The sequence below is a fragment of the Lissotriton helveticus genome, chromosome 2_1, assembly GCF_964261635.1.
Source record: "Lissotriton helveticus chromosome 2_1, aLisHel1.1, whole genome shotgun sequence".
NCBI classification, from domain to species: Eukaryota; Metazoa; Chordata; class Amphibia; order Caudata; family Salamandridae; genus Lissotriton; species Lissotriton helveticus.
In genome coordinates, this window is record NC_136059.1 from 516,129,518 (window position 1) to 516,151,024 (window position 21,507).

General features: G+C 47.4%; 1 protein-coding gene across 1 annotated transcript in view; it reads left to right on the forward strand.

Annotated features, from left to right (window-relative positions):
• Positions 1-21,507, forward strand: part of PPWD1 (peptidylprolyl isomerase domain and WD repeat containing 1) — a 387,705-nt gene that overhangs the window by 294,966 nt on the left and 71,232 nt on the right. Inside the window, exon 8 of the mRNA XM_078675153.1 lies at positions 17,752-17,933. Coding sequence (XP_078531279.1) covers positions 17,752-17,933 — 182 coding nt within the window. The remainder of the gene's footprint in view (positions 1-17,751; positions 17,934-21,507) is intronic.

Consider the following 21,507-nt stretch of genomic DNA (forward strand, 5'->3'; position numbering starts at 1 on the left):
CAGCCACAGGTTATCCCTACAACGGAGGTGGGTAGTCGCCCTCACAGCGGGGTCGAGGAGGGCGGCTGACGGTGCTGGGGGCTGGTGCCGTGGGTCCAGACAGGCTCGCAAATTTAGCCCGCGGCTTGAAGGCCCACATGACTGTCCTGCTGTCGGCCTACCCCACCCCTGGCGAGCACCAGCCGAGGTGAAACAGGAGCCGCCAGCTGCCAGCACTGGCGGAGGACGAGGGGGGACACGGCCCCTACAGCACCAGGAGGTAGAGAGAGTGCTGAGAGACCACACCACTGGGAGCTGTCAACACCGGCCTAGCACAGAAATCCAGGCCGTGGCTCAGAGGCCTACGCTGCAGGCCCGACCACGGCCTAGACTGAACTTGGCACGCAACTGCAGGGGGAGAGAGAGGGACTTGCGGCGGCCCTGCAGGTGGGAGACGGACCCACGAGACGGCTGGGGCGGCACAAGTAAATAACATAGCACCGCACCCTGAGCTGGAGCCCCCCCCCCCCCCAACGGAGCACACACCGCAGTTGCCACCGGGATCCCTTCCAGTGCTGGTGCCCCACTCCTCTTCCTCGAATCACCGCACCATACCAGGGACAGAACGGCTGAGGTTTTTTCGAAGAGCCTGTGGGGGCTCCTCTTCCCCCCCCTGACGTGCTAGCGGCCCTCTCTGAGCTTCACGCCAGAGGCGCACGGGGGGCAAATCTGCAATTGGGTCGGCTCCCCCCTCGCGTTTCTGCCTGCGGAACCCCGGTCCTCGACTCGGGCCACATCATCCTCCACATTCGAGGGACACAGGAGCGACTGCAGACCCCCGGCGGGGCCGCCATGAGGTTGGTGACAACGATGGCCATCTCGGGCAGAAGAGGCGGGCGCACCCTTACTGATATGCTAATCAAAGGTCCTCCCAAAGGCGACAAGAATCCCCCCTCCCCACCAGCAAAAACGCCTGCGGACCAAGGGGACGGGGAGGTACCCATCACCAAATCCTTTTCGAAACTCTCTTTAATTCATTGCGCCAAGACTTCCAAACGTTGAAGCAGGAGATGGCCGGTGAGCACCGGGAACTTCGTCGAGATGTGGATGGTTTCGGCGAGCGGGTGGCGGCAGTAGAGGAAGCGGAACTTTCTAGAGGCGAAGAAATGGAACAACTCCAGCAGGAACTCATCCGCCTCCTTGACCAACAAGTGGACCTGCAGGCTCTCGCAGAGGACCTTGAAAACAGGTCCAGACGGAACAACATTAGGGTCTGTGGCGTGCCATCCAAAGCAGAGGGGGAGAGCATCGTCCGTTTCTTACAGGATATGTTCCGGGAGATCCCAGGGGAAACAAAGGATTTCAACATCCGCATGGACAGAGCACACAGAGTTGGCCTGGGGTGCCGCGCACCTGCACCCCCTCCCGATATACTAGCTTTCCTGCCCGACTTCCCTTTAAAGGAGAGAATCCTTCGGGAGGGGTGACAGAAGCAACCCCTTACATACCAGGGACACCCGGTGACACACTATCAAGATCTCTCGGCCATCACCCTCCATAATCGGAAAGCCTTTAAGCCTGTTACGACGTTCTTACACGATAAGGGAGTCCCCTACTCCTGGGTCCACCCCTTCCGACTGATTTTATTTTAATGGAATGGGTCCCTGCATCAAATGAGGTCCTTACAAGACACCTGCGCTCTTCTGGGTATCGACTTCCATGAGGATGCATCCTCGCCAGATAATTCGCAAGGACCTCGGCCAGCTCTGTCGCAGCGCCCACCGCAGCGCCCACCCCAGCATGGGTGGCATAGGGTTGGTCGCAGACGCTCATCCAAAACCTCCATGAAACCGAACCCCGCCACTGTGGCCCAGGAACAGGCCCTGGCCATTCAAGAGGTGTCCAGAGACGCATCAACGGCGGACTGACCAGACTGGGTGAGGGGTTTCCATCGCATCACAACCATGCAGGTCTGGGAGGGGAGTGGACGGGGGGCCGGAGAGGTCGCCAGTGCCACAAGTTCCTTCACGTAACTTTACCACAGGCCTGATTTTGGGGCTACCTGTCCTGGGACTATGATACAACAGTGGGTTCTCTATGTTGGGTTTAGGGTGGGGGAAGTCGGGCAGGGGGTGTTGGGGTTAGGGAGGAGGGTGGCTGGTACGTTTGGGAGAAGTTGGGGACAGAGGGCAGACGGGCGGGCTGAGTTAGGGGTAGGCGTTGGGGGAGTTGCGGGGCTGAGGGGAGGGGGGTGGGAAAAAGTGTGCCGACAGGGGCAGAGGCCCACGCGCAAGGTGTAGTGCGACAGCAGTGGGCGAACCGCATACACATCACTCCCTGGCGCCCAGATTGCTGATACCACCTTGAAAATTCTCACATTGAATGTGAAGGGCCTCAATAACCACATCAAGCAGCGAGCGGTACTGTCATACCTAGAGAATTCGGGTGCCGCGATCTGCCTGCTTCAAAAAACGCACTTACTTTCTAAAGATTGGCACAGGATGAGGTCCTGGGCATTCCCTCAACAATTCTTCTCCACCCCCGACAAAAAGGCGGGAGTCGAGATTCTGGTTGCCAGGCACTTCCATGGTCAAGTTAGAGACAAAGTGGGGGAGATCAAAGGCAGACTTCTGGCCCATATTATCACAGTGGGAAGCATGCAGCTGACGGTGGGATCCGTATATGCCCCGAACACGGGACAGAAGCCTTTTCTACAAAATGCCTTATCGGAGGCGTTGCGCTCCTCCGATCATCCCTTACTACTCATGGGGGGACCTTAACTTAGTGATGGACAAAGACAGGGGTAGGTCAGGCCACCACTACGGCAGTCCAGACTCTATCTCTGCGGCAGGCAAAGAATGGTTACGCAAAGGGGGTTGGAGGACCTGTGGCGGGCTAGGCATCCTGGGGCATCACACTACACTTTCTACTCCCATGTGCATCATACCTAGGCTGTGGAGTTTTAGGTTTAACCCTATAATAACTGATAAAACCCCACTGAAAGAAAAATATCCCTCACCGGTGAAAACATATAAACACTGGAAAAACCCCTGCACAACCACAAAGTAAATGCCATTCAAAGAAAGGAAAAAGAAAGTGAAAGAGTCATTTTGTTCTTACTGAATGGGTCAATAAAATGTAACTTTGTTATACAAGCTAGCAGTAAGAAAGACTGGCTAACATTATTCTGCTTGAGTTTTGTTCTTTAGGGATGCCACTAAAATATTGTTTCTTCTTCCTTTTACTTTTTTCAATTTTATGGCCTTTGGTCTAAAGATGCAGGGTTTAGTTTCACGTTTTAGGTTTAGTTTAATTATGTTATAAACTGTAGAGAATCAGGTCATATCAAACTCATATTTGATATTTTAGCTGCATTTGATTCTTTTACTGATAGGTAAAATGGCTAGTTTCATAAAAATCTTTCCTAATATGTGTCATCACATTTACCCACAGAGAATGGGTAAAAACCCTTAATACATCAGACCATAGTTTCTAGTGGGTCAGTATTGATAGGTGAATTGCCAACACCTCAGGCTTTAAACATTAAATGCAAGGTATAGTGACAAGTATATATATATATCACCAAGCATCTGGGATAGTGGTGAAAACGTGACACCAGACCTTTGGAAAACATGGAACGCAGTGTCACTGCTTATGCTCTGCAAAAAAGGTTCTTTCCAAGTTCAACAAAGATTGGAGTGATATTGTTTGTATTTGTAGTGATTCAGCTACGTATATAAAACATTTGTGTGATGACCTGTCAAAATTGATACCCCAGCTGAAGTGATTCCCTGTAGGAGATCCTTGCCACTTGTTAGATGGTATGCTGAAAGCATCTTTACAATCTTCAGAGTTAATGAGGGATGCTATTGACTTTTTAGTCCATTCTGGTGCACTGTTTTCCTATCCCCAGGAACTAAAACGCAAATATTTATCATTTCGTGCTTTATGTGGAATCTTAGAGTCAACCCAACTGTGTCCCTTAGCTGACGGTTCTCAACCCAAGGGGCTATGAATGCTAAGAGGGCCTTTTCACAGAAGTTTACACGGGAAGGAAAGCACGAGCGCACATGACCAAAGACTCACTGAAGAAGTATTGTATGGTGTACTACAATAAGATTGAATTTGCAAAAATCTCTTTGGACCTCATATACACTATATGTACACTGTCTATATACCATGATCTTTCAGTGCAGAAAGCAAGCAATGATAAAAGCAAAACGTTCCATAAACACCGGAAAAACACTTTTTCTGTTGTTTTTAGTGGCGTGACAATGTGTAACCACTGATAACTGTTTTTTAAGATATTGAAAACACTGGAAAAAAAACACCAGAATTTACCAAAAATAGAAACTGAAAACAGGACAGCCTAATCATACCTATGCTAGATTGGACCACTTCATAGGCTCCTCTGAACTGGAAACCCTGGTGGTGGATGTGGACATCATCCCGGCTGCCATTTCCGACCACGTAGCCGTGGAGATCATGATCCGAGTCCCTAGCATCAAGAGACCCCCTGGTCGATGGAGGTTGAGGGAACCCCTCTTACAGCGCGTAGAGATAGTCCAGCAACTCCCTAAGCGCATCACTGATTACATTGAGGTTAATGACCGCTCCGATACACCAATGCCGGCAGTGTGGGGGGCGTTAAAAGCAGTAGTGTTTGGTGAACTAATCGCCGTAGCAGCGGCGGAGGCCAAAGATCGTAAAGGCAAACAAAAAGTCCTCACCGCCAAGGTAGTAGAGCTGGTACGGGTACACAGCCGTACGGGAGCCCCAAGAATCTGGAAACATATAAAAGTTGCCCGAGCACAATTAGCGAGTCTAGACATGGATCGGGCCGAGTACGCGGCTCTCCGCCTACAACATACCTATTATATAAGGGGGGAACAGAACGGGACGCCTCCTTGCGAGCGCGTTGCGGGCCAAGGTTCAACGCTTAAAAATGTTATCCTAAAGTAATGAGAGGGGGGACGAGATAAGTGATGAGGCACAAATAGCGGGGCGTTTTGCGACTATTACGCGTCCCTTTACAAGGCGGAACTCATACCAGTGGCTAACGCTGACACTTACCTGCGGGGCGCGGCAACTACCGCGCTGAACTCAGCGAGCGCTCTGGATGCACCTATTCGAATCGAAGAGGTGATCAGTGCCATCTCCCATCTCAAACCTCCAAAATCGCCAGGCCCAGACGGCTTCTCTGCTGGTTTTTATAAAACTTTCTGTCCGCTGCTTTCCCCGATTCTTACAAAGCTTTTCAATTCCTTTCAGGGCCCCAGCTCCATCCCGCCCGATATGCTGGAGGCGGATGTAATAGTGCTGCCCAAGCCGGGCAAATACGCCACTCAATGAACCGCTTTCCGGCCAATTTCTCTACTTAATCTCGACCTTAACATGGGTGTGCTGGCCTCGTGGCTTGGGCCTTGTCTCCCGGGGATCATAGATCCAGACCAATCTGGGTTTATCCGTGGGAGACAATGCAGTGACAACATCAAACGCATCCTCCACTTGATCGACAAAGCCCATTTCCAGGAATCGGACTCTGTACTCCTAGCCATTGACGCCGAGAAGGCGTTTGACCACGTCGATTGGGGCTTTTTATGGGGAAGGTTTTAACGCACTTTGGGGTGGGTGAGCGTTTGCAAGCTGCTACCATCTTCCACAGGCGCGGGTCCGCCTCAATGGCTTATGCTCCAGCCCCTTCGAAATTCAACGCGGCACCAGGCAGGGGTGTCCCCTTTCCCCCCTCTTGTTCGCGCTCTACGTCGAGCCACTGGCACAGAGAGAGTGCGTGACCACCCTGACATCCGAGGCATAACTTTTGGCGGGGAGCCACATTCCATCGGTCTGTACAAGGATGACGTCTTGGCGGCTCTCGATAATCCCGAGAGCTCAATGCCGGCCTTCCTGGAGGAGATTGAGTCTTTCGGCAGGGTGTCGGGCCTTAGGATGAATAGAGGGAAATCGTCAATCTTACCGCTGGGCAAAAACGCTCACACTCAACGTGGAGCACCTGCGTACGGAGGGGGACTGTTAACCCAGATGCAACTCCCTTACTTGGTATTACCCTTACACCGTCAACAGACCGGACGGTGGCTTTGAACTATGCCAACATAACATTGCAGATTCAAAGGGAGCTGGGGCGCTGGGCAAAACAGCCGCCGTCCCTGCTGGGAAGGATTGCGGCTGTGAAAATGTCGGCACTTCCCAAGATACTATATATCTTTCAGACTATCCCTGTGTTCCCACTGGCCGGGACTTTTAAAACTTTGCAAGCCGCGATCCAGCACTTTTTCTGGGGGGGGAAAGAGACCGCGAAAGAACAAACAACTGGCATATCGGGGATGGACGAGAGGGGTCTGGGGATTCCCAATTTACAACAATACTTTCAATCGGCACAGCTGAGATATCTAGTGGAGTGGTGTAGGCCCGAATCGGAGAATAGATGGCTCTTCCAAGACAGGGCCATGGTCCAAACATCTTTGTGGAAAATACCATTCCTTTGTCGCCTACACAGACCGTGCTATCTCCAGAACTCACCCATTACGCGCACCATACTGAAAGTGTGGGACTCGGTTCCTACCGGACGAGAGCTCACAACCTTCCCTTTGCCGCTCACTCCACTATTGGACAATCCTGAGTTCCCCCCAGGCACTGACCCCCGATCGTTCCCACAATGGCGAGGCTCCATCTGTAGATCAGCGGGACATCTCTTTGACTTGGAGGGCTTTATTCCATTCACCGTGCTGTCTCAGGGATATGATATCACCTCGCCACATCTTTTTCAATATTTCCAGCTCAGGCATTGGCTCACACAACCGGAGATTAGCCCTTTCGTTGGTAGGCACATGACTGAGTTTGAGAAATGGCTGGTTACAAAGGACTCGGATCGAGGCCTTATTACGGACCTCTACAAGATGCTCTCTTGTTTCTCTGAGACACACCACACGGCAGGGCAGAGACGCTGGGAGGGGAGTTAGGGAGAACTTTGACGCTTCGGGAATGGCGGTTGTTTTATTACAGGGCCACTCACCCAGCTAGGAATACAGCGGGTAGAGAGTCAGCTTTGAAGTTAGCCATGTATTGTACCTCACACCTGCTAGGCTCCACAGGGGCAACCCATCCCGGAGCGCATCCTGCTGGAGAGGATGTGGTGAAACAGGCACTCTGACACACCTCCTATGGGAATGCACAGAAGTCAAGGCGTATTGGACAGCAGTCCTTAACGATATAGATAGTTCCCTAGACACTGAAATCCCACGGTTTCCAGCCTACACCATTCTAAGACTCCCAAATGCACTCACTTTCCCTCTGAAATCCATTAGGGGCCGCCAAATGGGTCTTGCGATACAGGCAGCCTCCCAGCACATCCTATCCCTTTGGGGGACTAACACGAGGCCCACTCACACGGGCTGGTTGCACAAACTCTGGTTTACATTATGGATGGAACGCATCCAAGCTACACTCACGCAGACTACAGCCACATTCCACACAGTTTGGCAACCGCTGCTCACACTTCTCTCTCAAGAGTTTAATGAAATTACGTGCCCAAGATACCTCAGTCTACTGCGCCTGACAGACACAAACTATGCCACCACAGAGTCTGAGAAGGAAGCGCCATGAACACGCCGCAACAGAGATACCCTACATTCACAAGGTACGGCACACTGGTTGGGGAGGGGCGAGTTTTCGTGGATGGGAGGAGGGTTTGTTACTTTTGTTTTTACTAATTTGGCTTCACGGACGATTATTGCTCAGTGCCATAACTCATTGGGGTGACACAACAAGAGAACGATGGTGGGGCCCTACGACCTTTGCGAGATATGTGCTATGTTATACAAAAGCGGTTCTTCCAGCATGTCATTTACTGTTTCTTGTGGCCTTAATATTGCATTGTACTATCTGTTTTTCCTTGAAACCAATAAAACAAATTTAAACATAAAAAGGGGGTTCCTGCCAGTTTACTAAAACGGGCCAGAGAGCGGCATACCTAGAGGGTATGCATTCTATAACTTATTAAAATACTTGCATGGAGCTCCCGTAGTTGGATACAGCAATGGGGAGATAAATCCGGTAAATGACTGCATCGGCTGTGCCAGCATGTGCTACAGCCAATTCATATCTCAAATGTTTGTGATCCCAGCAGTGGTATCCTCACTAATCCCTCGGTGCTTGCGAATAGTTTTGCCGACTTTTACACTGCATTTTTCACCAAAAGCGATACGCTGCTAGAGGCCTTAGTACAGAAATTTCTGGATGACCTACCACACAAAGACCCTATCAGACTCAGCCATGTTGCTGCTTGATACCCCCTTACAGTCGAAGAGTGGGCAGCTGACCTATACCCAGGTAGAATCCCTAGAGGAGGATTTCCTTTTTGAAACCCTTAGTAGTTCCCAGAGAGCCACACACACACACACTCCCCATGCTCAAAGGTATGATAAGACATGTGGATGACCTATTTAAGGATCCTGTTCATGCACGTATTCTCACCCCCAGGATAGACAAAAAATATAAACCTGCACCATCAGACCCAGTTTTCGTCCAGTTCCAGTTAGACTCTTTGGTGGTTTCTAATGCCCATAAACTGGCCAATTCTCAGGCGTCAGGAGATGTTCCACCTCAGGACAAAGAGTCTAAGTTGATAGACACCTCTGGAAAGAGAGTAGCCTCCCAAGCTACAAATTACTGGTGCTTTGCTAATACCCAAGCCCTTTTAGTCAAGTACGATAGGGCACATTGGGACGAAATGGAGCAACTGCTTCAATTCCTGCCTGATGAGTAGAAGTCCAGATTCCAAGACCTAGTGCAAGTGGGAAAACTCCTTTCTAATTCTTCCATTAGGTGTGCGTAAGGATCCTGTTTGTGCACGTATTCTCACCCCCAGGATAGACAAAAAACATAAAGCTGCACCATCAGACCCAGTTTTCTACAACAGGGAGACTTTGTTTACTCAAGACCTAAAGGATGCGTTTTTCCGCATTCCGATACATCTTCAACCTTCCAATGCTCAAAACTATATAGGAGCCACTTTAGATACTCGAAGAGCTATGGCTTTCCCCAATGCAGACAGAATTTGCAATATTCAGGCTCTAATTCTTCACTTTCAGCCCACTCACTCACTCACTACTAGCTCGAGTGTATATGCAGTTGCTGGGAATGATGGCCTCTTGCATCATGATTGTTCCCCATGCCAGGCTTCACATGCATCTCCTTCAAGAATGCTTGGCAAGTCAGTGGAACCTGTCGCAGGGTCTCTTAACCAATCTAGGGTTGGTAAATGGCCGTACTCATTGACCGTGCTTGAAACAGCCAGTTATAACTCAATGTTCACATAAATAACTTCTCACAGTACATTGACATGATAACTTGTCACACATAACAACACTTGGAATCTCGCCGGTTTCAGTATGCAGGGCCACTGTTTTGAACATCTCCCCAGTCGTTTTTGTGCAACTCCGTTCGGTAATATGAGGTACTCTGGCACTAGGTTTTAATAAAGTCATTTATGACTCAAGCAGCCTCTGTCTGCACCCATACTCTGTTAGTATTATACTAGTATTTGTATTTGTATTGTATATGTATCTTCGTGCGATTAAGTGACTGCTCTATATTGCAGTTTTATACCTCTACTAGTACTCTATACACTCTGCGTAAACTGCACCCATTTCACTTTTCCCTCACCGGTTCGGCACCAAACGCTACCTCATGCTGCACCTATCTCACCTTTATCCCTATCATTCACTGTTCGCTACCTCATTTATTTGGTTCTTACACTTACACTCCTAGCTTTATTTTGAACATTTGTAATGCACTGAATGAGAATACTTTTTTCTGCATTTGACTTTTGTTTGTAATTGTTTTTTGTTAATGGCACATGTACCTCACATATTTTTGACTACACACTACTGTCACTTTCGATTCAGGTATTTTACTGCCTGCATAGGTATTCTATTTTATTCCAGTATATTATTTATATTATAGGCTAGCACTAGTGACACTCACTAGTGTCTTCCTTGGCCCTGTAACTAGCGGCTGACAGTTTGTACTATCGGCCTATTTCCTACTCCTAACACCACAGCCTCTATAAAATGGAGCTCAACGGCAAGAACACTTTTAGAATTAACTACCCCTCCACTCCTCTCTCCAAAAATGCCACTAAACGTTTTAAACACAACTTCTTGAGGTCACACCCTGAAACACCCTTTGCCGACACTTACTTCTCACTGGGCAATGGAGCCCTGAATACTGATATCATCTTCCACACCTCACGCAGAGCCCAATGGAGAAAAACTTTCCTATCCCTACTCAGTCTCCACCACCAGGAAAACAACTCATGGCCTAAGTCTCACCATCACACCTTCCCACCTCTTCCCTGGCAGGTCTACCATTACCATCTACAATAACGGGATTGTCCTAATCCAATCCACGGACAAGAACCTGGAATTACTAGACAACCTGTTCCCCAAGTTCAAAGAGCACCTCTCCAAGCTGCGGACCCCCACCCAGAACTCCGCCAGCACTATCACCCCTGACGTCGCAGCCACCACCTACTACACTTCTACCCCTAGCACCCCAGTAAATGGCCCACCTGCTGTTAACGCCCCCCACTCCCCAAGAACAGTCACAAATAACTCCACCGCACATACTAGCAGCCCCTCTAACATGACCCTTCTTATCCCCACCCATATCCCCTCCATCCCTCCCCCCCCGGACAGAACATCCCCCACCCACAACACACCACCATCTGAACAAGCCACCGCCCAAAGTTTATCCTCCCATCCCCCCCACGACAGACACCTCTCCCTCCCCATCTCCCTTCCCACTCCCACCCACGAGTCTCTCACACCTGACACAACAACTCCCACCCACAACACGCCTACATCTGCACACACCATCACTCGGAGTTTATCCACCCATCCCCCCCACGGCAGACACCTCTCCCTTCCCTGCTCCCTCCCCACTCCCACTCACAACTCTATCTCCCTCCCAACAAAAGATACAGAACATACCTCCTCCCTTACCTTAGCATCCCCCTCTCTCCCACCTCCTATTCTCAGCCCTCACTACCCTCCTGTCTCCCCCACTGTCCTCAGCCTTCACTCACTATTCTACTCACCGGCACCGTCTCCCACTGAAGTCACTACCTATGCTTCCCACCCACCGCCGGTCTCACCTACATCACCCACACCCCTCGCCCACAAACACGTCCACTCCTTGAATACCATCCCACTCATTAGCTCCGCGGAACCCCTCAACAACGCTAGTATACCCCCCCCCCCGATACCCTGCCTGCTCTCCAGCTCACTACTCAACCACTCACCAACGGCTCTCTCCACCAACACCTTCCCCAATGACCCCCCTGACCTGACTTTATCCACCCTCCAACAAGTCAAAGAGGAAATCTTACAAATCAAAAAAGACATCCACGCAATCAAAGACCTTCTCTCCTCACAGCCCAGTCTACCTCCCACCATCCCACTACCCTACAAACGACGCACCCTCCCTGCATACCCTCGCCCCCGACGACACCAGCAATGGCCTACTATCCCCGTTCGCAATAATTCCCACCGCCCCCGTCGTGTTCTCAACCCCTTGTCGGACCGCGACCTATGCTCTCTCCTACGCTCTTATGGCCCAGGTCCGGTAAAAGACTTTTCCAACTCACACATCCCCATACCCACAATTCTTACAAACCCTCTAAGGCCCCCAACACTCAACAACAGAGGCTCCGTCCCTAACAACCTCAGAAAAGTTCCCCTCACACTAGAAAGCTCGACCACCCTTCTCTCTCCCAAACTCAAATGCATCCTACTAAACTGCAGATCGGCCCAGAGACATTCCTCCGACATCTCGGATCTCGTCTCAGATAGGGATCTAGACCTAACCATTCTAACGGAAACGTGGCTCACTGAAGCCTCTACCCCGATTATGGACATACTAGTCCCCCCCAATTATCACATCATTAGGCTGGATAGGTCTCCTGGCAAGACGGGCGGGGGAATTGCATGCATTTTTAGGAGCAACCTCTCCGTTACTCAAGTCACCTCCCCCTCCCTTTCCTCCTGTGAACTCCTCTGCCTCGACATCACCAGTGAGGGCAAACAAGTCTGTGCTTTACATCTCATCTATCACCCGCCTGGTGACAATCTCATATTCACCCAACAATTCATGGACCTGATCACTTCCAATGCCGGTCGGCAGACCACTCAAGTCTACCTGGGTGACTTCAATCTCCATTGGAACGATCAGAAAGACACCGTGGTGAATAGTCTCAAAACTTTCCTCAATGCGCTTGACCTCACCTAATTATGCGATAAACCAACACACGACAAAGGCGCGATACTCGATCTCATCATTGCCAAAGAGAACGCTATTCAACTGGAGGCGATTCTACCCTGCGATTGGTCAGATCACCACATTATCACCTTCTTTATCAACGAAAAAGTTAAACCTAACCCTACTCAACCAATCAAAACCAAAACATGGAAAAGGGATTTGAAGAATCTCAACCCCTCTAACCTACCTCCCCACTACGGCAACCTCCTCCTTCCCCCTTCAGGGGCCTCAGATGTTCAATCACTGACTGACCACTACCTTGACTCTATGAATACAATAGTCAATGAAGTCGCCCCTCTGCAACTGAAGAGAGTCTCCACCAAAATCTCTAACCCCTGGTATGATGACAGACTCAATGACGAAAGGCGTAATATGCGAATGGCAGAGCGCACCTGGAGATCGGACCCTTCAGCTCTGCATCTCAAAAAGCTTAGGAACAAGAGAAATGCCTACTTTAGGAAAATAAAGCGCACAAAGTCGGACTTCTTCAGCCGCCAGTTGGACCAAGCGAAGAACAGGCCAAGAAAGCTGTTCGAGCTAATCAAGACCCAAACAAAGGCACAACCCACACAATCAAACAGCACAACAAACGACACCCCACACTGTGAAGCCTTCTCTGCTTTCTTTAAACTAAAGACTGACAACATAAGAAATGACCTCATCATGGATGTAAGCCGATACCCCAACCACACCAGAATGGCAGACACTCAACCTAAAAACAAGGCATCCTGGCAGTACTTCGATACCTATTCAGAAGAAGCAATACACAAACTGCTCTGCACCTTGAAGCCCTCTAATCACCTCACAGACCCTCTACCTGCTAATGCTGTAAAAGACTTTATCCCCTTGCTCCTCCCTCTCTGGACCAAGATCATCAACAGCTCTTTGCAGCAAGGCCACATTCCAGACTCCCTTAAGGTGGGGCAAGTCACGCCTATACTCAAGAAACCTACAGCTGATCCGTCTGACCTAAACAACTATCGGCCCATCACCAATATCCCCACCCTGGCCAAACTGCTGGAGAAATGTGTCCAACTCCAACTAACAAAACACATTGATCAATTTGACCTCCTCAACCCTCATCAATCAGGCTTCAGAGCGAAACATAGCACGGAAACAGCTATGACACACATAATTGATGACGCCCTCCAAATTCTGGATCGCAATGAGTCCTGCCTCCTCATCCTTCTTGACCTCTCGTCAGCATTTGACACGGTCAAACATGAGAACTTGCTGGAGCTGCTAAGCACTAGAATGGGGCTATCGGGAACTGTTCTCAAGTGGTTCTCGTCCTTCCTTCACAATCGGTCTCAGAGGTTCAAGATCGACAATGTGCTATCTACACCTGTGCCTGCAGATCTAGGTGTCCCACAAGGATCCACCCTCTCCCCTACACTGTTCAACCTCGTTATGGAACCGCTCGCCACCTTGCTTCAAGCATCCAATGTTCAATTCCATATGTACGCCGATGACACACAACTCTATCTAAAGTTACAATCCCCGGAAGATATCAAACATCTGAATTCCACGCTTATTAACACCCAATCTTGGCTGGCCGATAATCACCTCAAACTAAATGCTCTGAAAACTGAGTTCCTACTCATCACACCCCCGGCGAAAATCTCCACCACCCAAACCTGGCTCAACAACCTAACAGCACTCAATGTCCAACCTACCATCGTGGACTCGGCGAAATCCCTAGGCATCACACTCGACGCCAAGCTCAACATGCAGCAGCACGTCAGCAAAGCCACAAAAGCAGCTAATTTTCAAATTAACACGCTGAGGAAAATTAAACCCTTCCTCCCGGCCAAAGACTTCCAAACTGCTGTACAAGCTTTAGTCATCCCTCGAATAGACTACGGAATTGCGGCCCTCAGCGGTCTCCCGCTATCCACAACAGCACCCTTAAGAGCCTCCCTGAACGCTGCCGCGAGACTCATTACTGGCTCTAGAAAGCATTCGCACATATCCCCAGACTTAAAGTCTCTAAAATGGCTGCCTTTTGAAGCCAGAATACATCTAAAAATTGCAGTTATGACACACGCGGCCGTGCACCACAAGGCACCCAACTACCTCGCTCAAAAGCTGTCTATATCAGGAGGTTCGAGATCCAATAGGAGTACAAAAAATCTACTCCTGAAACCTTGTAGATTCCGGAAAGTGAAAACCTACAAGCGCTCCTTCTCAGGAATGGCACCCAGGATCTGGAATGCGCTCCCTCCTGAAACCAGGCTGATCTCCTCCACTGCACTCTTCAAGAAAGAGGTGAAAACAATCCTTCTGGCCAAGATCTCCTTATCGTTATAGATGTTGGTTCAGAGACTCTGCATTGCTTTATATCACTGCTCACCCTTTCCCTTGGCACTATACTCTACTTGCTGGGGGCACTACTACGGCACTCTCTTACTACCGACCAAGATATGATACACGGTGGTTTACTGATCCACCTGAACACCTCTGTAGTGGGATCAATGACTTGTGCTGTCCTATATTACTTCCTTACCTGATTGTATATGGATTGGTTTTATGTATGTTTTTATTATCCATGTTATTACCATGTTATTAACTATTATACTGTTCCCATTATCTCTGTTGACTCCTACTGCCCCTACCCTGTCTTTGTGAAGCGCTCTGATATCTGTAAGGATCCTGTTCGCGCTATATAAAACTTTGAATAAATAAAATAAATAAAATAAAGTTAGGCATGTTATTTGACCACTCACGACTTAAGCGAGTGTACTGTTCAAGGCTGGATAAGATGGAATAGGGTCATCGTGTACTCACTATTTGATCATGGAATATTGACTTTCACCACCCTTTGCGCTAGTTATGGATGTGTATCGTTTTCGATTTAGATCAGTAATGTGCAGTTAGTGGATGGTTTGCCACACTAAGATGGCGCCCAAAATTTCTCTGCGGTCGAATTCGCAGCATGTTCTCGCGACAAGTTGTTTATAAAGCAGGATGTCCGTCATACAAGTGACCAGCTGTTATGGAGGAAATTTCCGGCATCAGGGTTTGAAGTTTTAGGTAAGAACCACGCGGTACGATGAGCGAATGTGGCAGCTTAAATGATTTTAAACTATTAAGTGTGTACGGTGACAGCAATTTCATTGAGGCATTTAAATGTTTGATGAGCGTGATTTTTGCCCTTTTTCTATCTTGTCTAGCGAGTCTGACATTGACCTCTTTATCCGGAAACTAGTGATCACTCTATCTCACTGTCTGAAGTTTGAAAATTCATAATATCTATGGCAACAAGAAGATACTTTTAGTGTGTTAACATTATTAAGGTGATGGGTGCTGTCCCAACGTTTTCAACTTTCTATTCATGCACGAGTATACTCTGGTATTGAGCACGGGTTACAGTGTTGAACGCCCACTACAAGACTGCATGCATATACCGTGATTCTAACGCATTCGGACTATAAAGGAACACATATCTCACATATGCTTTTAAGAGACACCAGTTAAATATCACAGAAGTATGTGGAATAGTTTTATAAGGAGCAGCCATTGTTATATTCACCGTTTGTTGCGAGCTAACCACTTTGCTCTATCTATTGCATCTGTTATGTATATATTTAGTCAATAATTTGTTCTTTCACAGGTTATGCCCCTGATGAAGGGACCACCATCCCGAAATGCATTGGGCTCATATTAACATTTTGTTGATACTTGTATGGAATGAGAAATTGTGCATGTATTGTGTATAAAATAGTTTTATGAATTCATTGTGTGATGTAATATATACACACATTTATATATGAACGGAAACATGAGTAAACAATGAAGATTACATTCTTTGATGGGTAAAACAGATAAACTGCAGTCAAACGTATTGATTATAATCAGAGGCTTTTAAGCCCTTATCAGCTGTGCGCACTCTAATCCAAGTTATCTTGTGAACTTGGCCCCCTTTTATTTATTTTTTTATTTATATACCATACTAACAGTATTTTCAGTATGTTTTTTTCTTCTAATTGTGGCACAAGTTCTGTGTGTTAGGACGCTATAGTTTGAATAAATATTCTAAATTCCATTGTGTCTCTTGTGCACGAGTATGAATATGAAAGCGAAAGTGTGTGTCATGTTACTGCGGTCTCTGAGAGGATCGAGAGTGCTGTGGCCTGGGGTGCCAATTTACTTTTTTCTCTGGTAAGGTTAGGAGGTCAAGTGAGGCACTATAGCTAGTCAGACTCTGGCTCATAGGTACTGAGGTGGTATGGTGACTCAGACCCTACACGCCGATGTTCTATAATCCCAAGCATAGTTCTATTCCTGGGCAGAATCCCTGTAATACAAGAAGAACAGCTACTTCAGCCTACCATAGGATTAGGTATTATGACCAATTGAATAATTTCCCCCTCTACACCGTATCCTTATTGTTGTAATTTATTAGATTGGAGACTGTGCTGTGGCAATACCACTTCATCTCTTTTTGTGTTGCCATATGCAATTTATTGCCTGGTCACAGCCAAGTTGCATCCCATTCAGGCACCAGACCTGAGGCATCCATCAAATGTTTTCTAGGAGTAATCCCAAAACTGAAGAAAGGCAAAATGAGGCACAAATTTGTAGTTTAATGGACACTTGAGGTAAAACGCTGGCTCTCCATTCACTGACTGTAGCTCTGCAGTTTAACAAGACAAGCATGGCAAAGGGATTCGATAGAACGGACTCGTGTGGAAGGAACACATATCAGGAAATTATCCAAGATCCTCCAGAGTCCTGACCTCTATAAACTACATGGCTCAGATGACAAATACAGTTTGGACAGAGTGGGGTAGGTGGATCTGTGCAGAGGAATCATCGAAGTGTGTGCCACCCTTTGCCGTTACAGGGGTTACATATGGTAAAGTGTTTTGGGAACATTGGGTTTATCTAAAAGGATTTATCACCTCCTCCCCTACTTGATGTAATTGTGACTGAGTTTGTTCTACTTGAAATTAATAAGTATGTTAATAAGTATACAAATTATAACATTTTGAAAATAGGTATTTAGAAAAAACAAAGCTGGGAATCTCACAAGTTGGTCCCTAATGTGAAGAAGCATCTGAAATGTATGTTTAAGTATTTGACTCGTAGGATTAATTAAAGCTTGCACTTCTATAATTCACCATGGCGCGAGGTGTGCTACTCTCCTATTAGTTCTGCTCATTGCATAGTCTCCTAGCATTAATGCTCTTAAAGCTGTATATCACTTTTTCTTTGATTTCACCCAGCTTGATGTTGCCTGTAGCCTGACACTTTAGACTGATGAGTAACTTTTGCTGACTTGTTTACTACAGTGTTCGCACGTAATGAATTGCTGCACTTTTCACCTTTAAGTGTTTAGAGAAACCAAATCATGCAGTCTTGTAATTCATCAAAGAATTGCATTTAACTATGTTGACTGTTGTGATCAAATATGATTATTTCTGGTTTTAGTTTTCCAAGCGGGAACCCGAAGACACAAAAAGCGCTGACTCTGATCGAGATGTATTTAATGAGAAACCATCAAAAGAAGAGGTTATGGCCGCCACGCAAGCAGAAGGTCCCAAGAGGGTTTCTGACAGTGCCATTGTCCATACTAGTATGGGAGATGTTCATGTCAAACTCTTCCCTGTCGAGTAAGTACTTTATTCTGTGGAGTTAAGTTGCTTTGTTTCTTTAACCTTGTTGCAGCAAGCCTTTTCGCACATATACAAGTGAGTGTTTAAAATGTTATGAGATAGAGACTCCTCTGTGAAAGGACTGATTGCTTTTGTCATCCCTTGACTGCCTATAGAGCTCCAGAGTCTCTGCATTTGTATGAGCTGACTGGGTGCAAACAAGCATTGCAGCTGTACCCCACTGTTTGTCATGTTCACAGGTCCTATACCTTATTACAAAACTTTCTACTTGTTTTCATACCTCTGTTTTTGAATGGTGTAGGGGACAATGTCTTCAGCCTTTATCTTATACATGCTTTACAAAAGCTAAAGAGAGTCTCCTCTCCTTACCACGAACAAACTATGTGATGTTCATTTCATGCTATAGTTAACTTTTTTTAAATCCCTGAAAATACTCCAAGAACCACAACTATAATTTGAGAGATTGTCAATTGACAGTCAGTTGCCTGCATCCAGCCAAGTGTTTTGTTGAAAGTGTGTTAACCCCTTACATGCATAATAAGCACTGCCTTCGTTTTAATAGGTGCTGTTAACCACATGCTGGGTAAACTATATCTTACTAAGTGTTGACACAGTTGTGACTCTGTATCGCTGATGTCAGAGTGTAGATGATCTATTCTATGTGTTAAGGGATGATACTGGCAAGCTTTGGGAATTCAGTCGATAGGACATAAATATTTCAAATCCGCTCATACTGGACAAGAAGAGAGCAGCAGTGGAAATACTGCAGCCCGATTAAAAAATAAATGTTATACATTTACTACCTTAGGTCTAATCCTAGGTTCACAGTGATAGTGTACAATTACGCAGTTGCTAAACTGTTTGTGCCTGCAAAGTAGTATGTTGTTGATTCTTGACTGGCCATTTTCAGTTGCAAACCTAGGTTCTGAATTGTAGAATCTTCTTCAGAATCACAGGATTTAGAATAAGTCTTGTCTTGCAACATGAAGGGACCATGACACATTTGATAGCCATATCAGAGAGGATGAATAGGCCAGCATATTATCGAATTACGACTTATTGTCGAATGATGTGACTTTGAGTAGTGTAGTTACATGAAACGGCACCACGTTGAGTGAGGGCATGACGTCCAATTTTGAGACCTGGACCACTTAGACTTCAAAGATTTGTCTGACACAAAGTGGGCATACTCTTTCAATATTAAGATGGAAGTTGTATTTGATGGTGAAAAGTTGGCACATTATCTTTTGCCAAAGTCGATAATGAGAAGTTTCTCAGAGGAAATCCCCTAGAGAAAATGGAGAAAAAACACCCGGAGTGTTCCAAGATCCCATTCCCAGGAGACTCTAAAAACATACAGTTAGTTTATTTCCAGTACTCGACATCGTGGGAGATGGAAACCCAAGGAGTGTCAAAAGGGCAGCGTGCCTTGCTAGAACTTCTAATGTTAAATCTCATCAGGATGCTCTTTTTCTAATTTTTATAAACATGTTAGACAACAGGTTATTATAGATGCTGTGTTGCCATTTTAGGTATAGGTTTTTTTTTAATCCTAAAAAATCTGAAAGCTTTGCCTTTGGTAGGCTGAAGACCTGTGGTTCTTAACCTGTGGTCCTGGGACCTCTGGGAGTCAATGAAGCCCAGTCAGGGTGTACATAACTGTCTAGAAAGTTAAATATTAACAGAATATTAAAATGTATTTTGGGATTGAAAATACCTTCGCATGGTGGTGGACGTGCACCCTTGCCCTGAGTGCCCCAGCTGTAATGATCTCTGGATCCCTGATGCTGATTTTTGTTTTCATAGGTGAACACAGATCTGCATGTGCACCATGACATAAGCCTGTCTAAGAGAATTGCAGACTATTTGGAGCGCAAAGGGCACCAAAACCACTACCCTGATAGTGGTGAAAGGCTACTGCCTTTGCCAGGAGTTGAGCAGCATGAGCGCGGCGGTGGCAGCATACCATGCAGTGATCAATAGGAGTGAACAGGCCTTTTCACTTGAGTCGCTGGAGTGCGGCCTACTGGCTCACTTATATAAAGGTCCGCTGCTGTGTGCTTAACCCCCCGTTGACCTACCTCATTTTGGTGTGTAGTGCATGTGTGGCTGTGAATGTTACAATACGTCGGCTATATGCATGTCCTGGATGTATGTGTGCCTGTGAATGGTACAATGCATGGAAGATTCTAGGTCCCATTTTCTGAGGCCCAGGGCTTTTTGGAGGAGCATGAGGAGGTAAAGTAATCCCCCAGTCAGATTTGTGTATTGATGCATTCCTGTTAGCTTGGTGGGACAGACTGGCGTAAGGGAAAGCCAAGCTCCTTAGTGTACTTCAAAGGGTGCTCTTTGATTCAGAGAGAGGCCACTGGGAAGGGGCCTGGGCATATCTCAGACAGGAGGTGGGGATGATAAGAGAATCATAAAGAGTAGGGCTGAGGCCCTAGGGTTTTTTATACTTATCACTGTGGCTGACATCCTGGTGTTACCCTCTAGTCACTCCCATGGGCCTGTGTTGTAGGGCTGTCCTATTTGGAGTCGCTGCTGCTGTGACGTAATACTTTCTTTAGGAAAGGCTGGGCAGGGAAGAGAACACTTCAAAGGAAAGCAGACCCCCAATATTAACTTGGAAGACTAAGACTATAGAGAGGAAGATGGCGTCGGTGTGATCAGGAGGAGTAGGCTGCACTCCATTAGCTCCTGACCCCCTGTGCTATGTACACGGAGCGCCTCACCTCACCTTGTCTCAACTAAGTAGCAGACCGCTGGCATTGGGGTGAGAGCGCACAGTCACCCGTGAGGGACTTGAGACTATGAGAGGTTGTTCTTGAACTGGGAGAGAGCCTGCCAAAACTGGGAGAGAGCCGGGAGAGAGCCTACCAGAACCCGGGAGAGAGCAAGCAAAGGCATAATCCGAGCAAAGGCATTATCAGTGCCGGAACTGGAGCAACACAGCAAACACAGTAGCCGAACAGGATGAAAACGAAAGCCGTGAAAGATCAAATAGAACAAAAAAAGTAAAGACAATCAGGCAAGTTGACTCCACATATACGCGCCCTAGTGATTTAGCACCAGTTTTAACAGGGGCGCCGAGAAAAAAAGAGAAATAAGTTAATCGTTTAGAGAAGAAAAGAAAATTGGCACCCGCGCTCATCCGCACCTGATTCTGTTGCTGTTCTGTATCTGTGCCGTGTGCGGTGCACGGTGCGCCTTCTATCTTAGGCTGCACTTTCTGATCGGTTGATCCATCTGCTTGGGCGTTGGTGTCTCGGGCACTGCAGCGCCGGTGCACTCAGGGTGCATTCCGATGGCGTATTCTGACGGCGCAAGCCTGAGAGTGAACCTTGCTGCAATCTCACTCAGCTAATCGGCTCTCTGAAAGGTCTCCGAGGCCTAGAGTTCGAGACTCCCTGCTCTCTGCGATCCATTGCCAAGCAGACAAGAGGATACAGAAACACGGATGCAGGCAACACTTCTGCATGACTGGACCCAATAAAACCTTAAAATAAACGGGACTAGAATTCAGTGTGTGATAACGGGGTATATTCTGGTCTGCTTTTCTAGCAATTAT